The sequence below is a fragment of the Orycteropus afer genome, unplaced genomic scaffold (genome assembly GCF_000298275.1).
Source record: "Orycteropus afer afer isolate SDZICR_OR568_19922 unplaced genomic scaffold, OryAfe1.0 scaffold00134, whole genome shotgun sequence".
In the NCBI taxonomy this organism is placed as follows: domain Eukaryota; kingdom Metazoa; phylum Chordata; class Mammalia; order Tubulidentata; family Orycteropodidae; genus Orycteropus; species Orycteropus afer.
The window spans coordinates 5,637,437-5,646,317 of NW_006921721.1; the positions used below are offsets into that span (position 1 = coordinate 5,637,437).

An 8,881-nucleotide genomic window follows, 5' to 3' on the forward strand; every position below is an offset into this window, starting at 1 on the left:
TAGATGGTTCCTCGGAAGGAAGGTTGGGCAATCCTACTTCCGTAGTGATACTGCCTCGGAAACCCAAGGAGGGGTCGCTATGAGTCGGGGCCGACTCTACGGCACATAACAACAACAACAACTAGATGGTATGAAATGGATCACAGTATAAGGCCCTGGATAGAGTGAGAGAAAAATGTGGAACAAAACTCAAAATCACAAAAAGACAAGGCTCACTGGTTGGACAGAGACTGGTAGAATCCCCAAGACTATGGCCTTTAGTCACCCTTCCAGACTGAAACTGAACTCACTCCCACGTCTCAACTTTCAGCCAAATGACAGACGATGTAAGGTGAACCATAACACCAGGGATGTATGCACCTTAAAACAATAAACCATTCCAGAAGACAAGGGCAGAATTTGCCCAGAGACAAAGTTCAGACAGGAAGGGACAGGAAAGAAGAATGAATTAAAACAGAAAACACAGGGAAGAGGTGGGATGAGTGCTATTACTTCTGGGGATTGCAATCAACAGCATGACACAAAATGTGCATGAATTGCTGAATGGAAAACTGATTTGCTCTGTAAACTTTCATCCAAATCACAATAAAAATTGATAAATAAATAAATAAATAAATAACCCTATGGAGCACAATTCTTCTCTGACACATATTAGGTCACTGTGTCAGAGTCAGCTCCATAGCAACTAGTTTATACCACCCAATGAGGTGGTGAGGTGAACCAGAAAATGGTTTCCTGATCCAAAGGGAGCAGTGGCCCAGCTGATTATTGCCAAGATCTTCCAATTTTCAGAAGCACCATATATGTATGCTTTTTAAAATCTTCCAAAATTTACGTGTTGATTCAAATATTTTAAAAGCAGTAGTGGTAAACAAAACAATGCTGTTTATATCATATGCACCTTTAAATGAAGAGAAATGGGCTTTTTCTAAAGTCAACAGTTTCAGGGCACACTAAAATGGTCAGATACCGTCACCACAATTCCCATTACACATGTGAAGAAAATGAAATTACAAAAGTACCATAAGGAGGAGAGGAAGGATTAGAATTTTACTTTCTAGCACTTTAATTCAGTATCATCCATCAGATTTTCCTGGCACTCAAACCAATAATCAGCAACTCACGTTTTATTGTTGTAGGGTTTATTCTGACAGATCTCTGGGGACAGGTAATAAGGCGTTCCAACACAAGTTCGAGCCAGTTCCATGGAACTAGTAAAATACATTAAATAGTAACATGGTTTATTACTAGAGTAATAAATATGTCTAAAATACAGAAATGTAAGAAAAACTGTAAAAAATAGATAACATAAAATGTGACACATGCACAGATCAGAGTAAAGCAAAAACATATTATACACTCACTGATAACAGAGTAATACATTAGTTGATGTTTTTAAGCTTATAATTCATCCCTCAAAGATTGACACATTAAAAATATTTTTTATGGCTTAAAGATTCCACAAAGAGGTACAACTGTAATGTTAACAAAAAAACTATCAGAAATTGAAAGATTTCTACCTTTCCAATTGTCCAATTTAAATAATGTAATCTCATTATTTAAAATTTTGAAAACACAAAAGTGAATAACAAGAAAGAAAAAAATTACTGATGTTATCACCTAAAAAGAACTATTGATAAAATTCTGATTTATTTCCTTCCTGTATATTTTTCCATGTGTATATTTCACACAGCTGAGATCATATTGCTTTTAAAATTCAGAATTCCAAAATTTTTTATTTAACATATCATAAAGCATTTTCTTACATTGTAAAGAAATCTTCAGAATCATAAATGCTTGTTACTGTATAATACTCAGGTACATAGCTGTGTGAAGATTTATATTTAACCATGGCCCAATTCTTAGATATTCTTATGATTCCAAATTTTAAATTATTCCCTAAGGACAAATTAGCAGAAGTAGAACATTTAACAATCTCTTGATATTTATTATCGCCAAATTGTTTTCCAAAATAATTGTACCAATTTCTGCCCCCCCCCCACGGTGTCTGAACTTGTCTGTTTTACTGAATTCTCACCAGTTTTCTACATATTAGTTACATCCCATATTTGATACACTTATATTACACACTACATGACATTACCATCATCATTCCATTATGCCACAATTTATCTTGAGAATTTTAACCTCGAAATACCACCTGAATGATTCAGTGCACTTAAATAAATAGTTGGAGTCTCTGGTGGGGCAAATAATTACTGCACTTGGCCACTACCTGAAGGGTTGAAGGTTCAAGTTCAATCAGAGATACCTCAAAAGAAAGGCCTGGCAATCTACTTCTGAAAATTCAGTCACTGAAAATCCTGTGGAATGCAGTTCTACTCTGACACACATGGGGTCGCCATGAGTCAAACTGCCTCAGAGGCAACTAGAATATAAATAGTTATCAAAGACTATTTGGACAACCAAGTTTTTAGTATCTTCTTAATTCATGATACCTAAATATGCATATGCTGGCTGCTTTGAAGAGGAAGAAAAATGATTTTTAAAAGTACTCACTTGTTCAGGATCCTTGCTATGCCAAAGTCCCCAAGCTTTGCAATCATTCCATTCTTGCTAAGAAAAATGTTCTATAAATAGAGAAAATGGTACGTTGTTTGAGATATTTCAAAACAAAAGATCAGTTTTTTCTTAGACTTCTGTCTGAGATGTTCTTACCTGTGCTTTTATGTCTCTGTGTAAGATCTTCCTGTCATGAATATGTTTCAGTCCTAGAGAAATCTGTACAAACCAACCCAGAATCTGTAGAGAGAAAACAAAGTAAAACTATTCAGTCACTCTAGTATTTGACATTTCAGTGACACTTCTTCATGAACACACAAAAGGAGAGAAATCATGTATTTATGCATGTGTGTTTATGCTACTGGGGTTAAGAGATACCACCTTATATTATGTTCATTTTACACAGAAAAATTGAGGTACAGAAAGACAATTATTGGAATCAAAGGGAATCCACATATAGACAAAGGGAAACAGAAGTAGTGGAGAGAGGAAGGAATTTCATGACTTTTTTTCCCCCTGAGTAAATACTGAGTTGCTAACTGTATCAGGAGTTCCAGAAAAACTACCCTGTTTCCGAATAATCCTGGTGTCATTTGTCTTTCCCATGAAATGGAGGTAAGAATTCCAGGGCAAGAGCAAGAGAAGAAGAGAATTTATGATGTTATTAAAACTTTCATGAAATATCAATTTACATATGTTGTTGTTGGTAGGTGCCATCGAGTCTGACTCACAGTGACCCTAAGTACAACAAACTAAACACTGCCCAGTTGTGCACCATCCTTACAATTTCTGATACCTGAGCCCATCCTTGCAACCACTGTGTCAGTCCACCTTGTTGAGGTCTTCCCCTTTTTCCCAGAGCCTCTGCTTTACTAAGCATGACATACTTCTCCAGGGAATGGTCCTTTCTGATTACATGACCAAAGTAGGTGGGATGAAGTCTGGCCATTCTCGCTTCCAAGGAGCAGTCTGGCTGCACTTCTAGCAGCACAGATTTGTTCATTCTTATGGCAGCCCATGGTATTTTCAGTATTCTTCACCAACACCATAATTCAAAGGCATCAGCTCTTTTTAGGTCTTCCTTATTCATTGTCCAGCTTCCACATGCATGTGAGGCAATTGAAAATAGTATGACTTTGGTTAGGCACTGCAGTACGTAAATTACATACTGTGGCTTTTCTAGCCATAGGTCTTTGTAAACTCCTTGCTGGAATTTGCCATGAGCAACTGAGTAGCTCCTGACAGTTAAAGCTCTTCTTTCTCCCACGATTGTTCTCTCCAAGGAGTGTATCTACTCAAGGGAAATGTTTAACTCATACGCCTGTATTTTGTTTGGCTGGAAACCACAGGTGTGGGTTCAATTCCAGACCTTAAGGGCAGCTAGGGGCCAGCTAGGGGCCATAGTCTCTGTGGTTCCACCAGGCTCTATCGGACCAGCAAACCTGGTCCCCACCCCCATATTTTTCCCCACAAAATGATTTTGAGTTCTGTTCCACATTGTTCTCCCTCTCTATCAAGGATCTCCTACATAGATCCCCTTCCAAGTGGATGACAGCGGTAGCTGGGCACCATCTAGTTCTTCTGGTCTCATAGTTGTATAGGCTGCAGACCAGCTGGTGTACCAGTTGCCAGGACTAATTGTTTCCATGAATTTTGGTTTTCTTCATTCTTCTTTGCTCTGGATGAGGAGAGACCCATCGTTGCATCTAGATGGCAGCTTGCTAGCTTTTAAGATTCCAGTCACTATAGTAGTGTTTTTTAAAAAAAGAAACAAACCATTGCCTTCACATTGATTCTGACTCAGTAACCCCATAGGACAGAGTAGAACGGCCCCATAGGGTTTCCAAGGCTATAATCTTTATGGAAGGAGATTACTACATCTTTTTCCCCACGAAGTGGCTGGTAAATTCAAACCACTGACCTATCAGTTAGCGGCTGAATGCTTAATTGTTGTGCCACCAAGGCTTATTTAGAATTATTGCTGAGTTTAGAATTGTTGTTATTTAGAATAGGTGCCATTCAGTCGGTTTGGACTTTATATACAGCAGAATGAAACATTACCTGATCATGTGCCATCCTCACAATTGTTGCTATGCTTTAGCCTATCATTGTGGCCACTGTGTCGATCCACCTCACTGAGGATCTTCCCCTTTTTCACTGACTCTCTACTTTACCAAACATGATATCCTGTTGTCCCTTCTGACAATATGACCAACGTATGAGAGATAAAGTCTGGACATTGTCACGTCTGAGGAGCATTCTGGCTGCGCTTGCTCCAAGATAGATTTGTTCCTTCTATGGCATTTTCAAGGAGTTCTGGTAGCATAGTGCCTAAGGCACTTGACTGTTAACCAGAAGGCTGGCGGTTCAAACCCACCAGCCACTCCTCGGAAGGAAGGTTGGGCAATCCTACTTCCGTAGTGATACTGCCTCGGAAACCCAAGGAGGGGTCGCTATGAGTCGGGGCTGACTCGACGGCACATAACAACAACAACAACAACAACAATGGCATTTTCAGTATACTTCTCCACCACCACAATTCAAATGTGCTCTGTGAATTTTCTAAGGAGGTTGAAACTTCCTCCTGAGTATGTAGCAAAAGTCCAAAAAACTTCCCTGGAGACATAGGCAGAGATATGAATATTTATTCAGAAGAGAAACAAAGACAATCAGGAGAGAAAGGATTTAAAAGATAATGAAAGCAGGCTTACACATGTTGCTAGCAATTCAGCATTGAGTGGCAGTGGGCTGGAAATGGATCCAAGATGACCGCTAAGCCCCTCCCACTTTGCAGGGATACTTATACCTGAGTGTGAGGAATTGCAGATGGGGGCTACATGACTGGGAATAGGGGGCTACATGACTGGCTTCAGACTTGGTGGCACTGGGTCCTGATTGGGAGGGGGCCCCCGGCAGTGCCCTACAACCACCACCTGTGTGTGCTCTAATAAGACACTGCCATAGCAAGCTTTATGGCTTAAAACTATTCTAAGGATGGGTTAATATGTTGCAAGGAAGGTGGCTAATATCTGACAGGCGAGAGCAGGGGAATATGTGACAAGAAGGGAGTGGGGAAATGGCTTGTAGTTCTTACAAGTGTGGCTAAGCAAGATGGAATCTGAGAGCCATTTTAGGGGGGTTGCAGTTACTGACCATAAAAAGTGCATTGTCCAGTTTTCACATGTATATGGAGCAACTGAAAATACGATAGCTTGGGTTAGACACACCTTTGTCTTCAAAGTGACATCCTTGCTCTTACTCTTAAACACTTTAAAGAGGTCTTTAGCAACAGATTTGCTCAATGCAATATGTTGTTGGAGTTCTTGACTGTTGCTTCCAAGGGCTTTGATTGTGAATCCAAGTAAAATGAAATCTTTGACAACTTCAATCTTTTCTCCAATTATCATGATGTTGCTTATTGGTCCAGTGGTAAGGATTTTTGTTCTCTTTATGTTGATGTGTAATCTATACTGAGACTGCAGTCTTTGATCTTCATCAGTTAGTGCTTAAAGTCATTTTCACTTTCAGCATGTAAGATTGTGTCATCTGCATATCGTAGGTTGTTAATGAGTCTCCTCCAACCCTCATGCTCTTCTTCATATAGTCCAGCTTCTTGGATTATTTGCTCAGCATACAGACTGAATAAGGATGAGGCATACCCTTCTTGATTTCAAGCCACACAGTATCCTCTTGTTCTGTTCAAATGACTACCTCTTGGTCTATATACAGGTTCCTCATAAGCACATTAAGTGTCTGGAATTCCCATTCTTTGTAGTGTTATCCATAATTTGTTATGATCCACATAGCCAAAAACCTTTGTGTAGTTAATAAAGCACAAGTAAACATCTTTCTGGTATTCTTTGCTTTCAGTCCAGATCCATCTGATGTCAGCAGTAGTATCCCTTGTTCCATGCCCTCTTCTGAATCCAGCTTTAATTTCTGGCAATTCCTATCAATGCAACTACTGTAACCTTTTTTGAATTATCTTCAGCAAAATTTTACTTGTGTGTCATATTAATGATACTGATAATTTTTGCATTCTGCTGGATCATCTCTCTTTGCAATGGGCACAAATATGGATCTCTTCCAGTCAGTTGGCCAGGTAGGTGTCTTCCAAATTTCTTGGCATATACAAGTGAGCACCTCCAGTGCTGCATATGTCTGTTGAAACATCTCAGTGGGTTTTCTGTTAATTCCTGGAGTGTTGTATTTCAGTGCAGCTTGAACTTTTACCTTCAATACTGTCAGTTCTTGACTATTATGTCTCCTGAAATGGTTGAATATTGACCAATTCTTTTTGGTACAATGACTCTGTGTATTCCTTCCATCTTCTTTTGATGCTTCCTGCATCACTCAATATTTTGCCCATAGAATCCTTCAATATTGCAACTCGAGGCTTGAATTTTTTCTTTGATCTTTCAGCTTGAGAAGTGCCAAGTGTGTTCTTCCCCTCTGATTTTCTAATGCCAGGTCTTTGCACATTTCATTATAATACTTTACTTTGTTCTCTTGATCTGCCCATTGAAACCTTTGTTCAACTCTTTTACTTCATCATTTCTTCCATTCACTTTGGCTATTCGCCTTTCAAGAGCAAGTTTCGGTCTCTTCTGATCCATTTTGGTTTGGTTTCCTTTCCTGTCTTTTTCTTGATCTTTAGCTTTCTGCGTGTATGATGTTTTTGATGTCATCCCACAATTTATCTGGTCCTTGGTCATTGGCATCAGTGTGTCAGATCTCTTCTCCAAATTGTCTCTAAATTCAGGTGGGATATTCTAAAGGTCATATTTTGGCTCTTGAGGACTTGTCTTAATTTTCTACAATTTCAGCTTAAACTTACATATGAGCAATTGATCTGATTCACAGTTGGCCCCTGGCCTTCTTCTGATTGATAATGTTGAGCTTTTCCATTGTCTCTTTTCACAGATGTAGTCGGTTTGATTTCTGTGTACTCCATCTGGCAAACTCCATGTGGAAGGACCTTGAAAAAAGGTTTATGTTGTTGAAAAAAGGTATTTGCAATTAATAAGTCATTGGTCTTGCAAAATTCTGTCATGTGGTCTCCATCATCTTTTCTATCACCAAGGATGTATTTTTAACTGAAGATGCTTCTTCTTTGTATTCAACTTTTGCATTCCAGTCACCTATAATTATCAATATATCATGATTGCATGTTTGGTCAATTTCACACTGCAGAAGTTGGTAAAAACCTTCAATTTCTTTATCTTTGGTTTTAGTAATTGGTGTATAAATTTGAATATTAGTAATATTAATTGGTCCTTGTAGGTGTATGGATATTATCCTACCACTGACAGCCTTGTACTTCAGAATAGATCTTGAAATGTTCTTTTTGATGATGAATGAGATGCCATTCCTCTTCAGCTTGTCATTCCTGGCATAATAGACCATATTATTGCCCAACTGGCCAACCCCAGTCCATTTCAGCTCACTACTGGCTAGGGTATAAATAGTTATACATTGTGTTTCATTTTTGACAACTTTCCATTTTCCTAGATTTATACTCTGTGCTTTTCATGGTTCTGATCATTAATGGATATTTGCAGCTGTTTCTTATCATTATGAGTCATGCCACATCAGCAGATAAAGGTCCTGAAAGCTTAACTCCATCCACTTCATTAGGATCACCTTTAATTTGAGGAGGCAGCTCCTTCCCAGTCATATTTTGAGTGCTTTCCAACCTGAGGTTCTCATCTTTTGGCACAATATCAGACATTGTTTCCTTCTATTCATAACTTTTTCGGTAGCCAATTATTTAGTTAGTTAGTTCAGAAATGGACCTGGCCACATCTGTCCTTCTTCTCTGTCTGTCTTAGGCTGGAAGCTCCACTGAAACCTGTCCACCATTGATGACCCTGCTGGTATTTGAATAACCAGTGTCATACCCTCCAGCATTACAGCAACAGGATGCTACCAGAGTATGACAAACTGACAAATGAGTGGTGGTCATTTAGAATAGTTTAAATAAATCTTTATAGGCATAGAGCATATTTTAATAAAGAGACTCATAGTTTGCTAATTCATAATAAAATTGTGAATAAAAGTAAAATTAAGCATTTAAATTAACATACTTTTTGTTATATTGTACATGTAAAATTCCATCACTCATCTGTCAGTTTGTTGTACTGTGGTAGCTTGCATGTTGCTTTGAGGCTGAAGGCTATGCCACCAGTAGTTCAAATACTTGCAGGGTCACCTATGGTGGATAGGTTTTGGCAGAGCTTCCAGACTAAGGCAGACTGGGAAGAAGGACAAGGCCATCCACTTCTGAAATAATTGACCAGTGAAAATCTTATGGAAAACTTCCGTTAAGATGGTGGAATAGGGAGAAAGACTGCACAGA

At 38.7% G+C, this 8,881-nt stretch overlaps 1 protein-coding gene across 1 annotated transcript in view; it reads right to left on the reverse strand.

Annotated features, from left to right (window-relative positions):
* NEK5 (NIMA related kinase 5) overlaps positions 1-8,881 on the reverse strand; it is a 351,943-nt gene that overhangs the window by 308,347 nt on the left and 34,715 nt on the right. The window contains exons 4-6 of the mRNA XM_042781570.1: positions 2,680-2,763; positions 2,521-2,591; positions 1,125-1,211 (exon numbers count right to left, since the gene is read on the reverse strand). Coding sequence (XP_042637504.1) covers positions 1,125-1,211; positions 2,521-2,591; positions 2,680-2,763 — 242 coding nt within the window. The remainder of the gene's footprint in view (positions 1-1,124; positions 1,212-2,520; positions 2,592-2,679; positions 2,764-8,881) is intronic.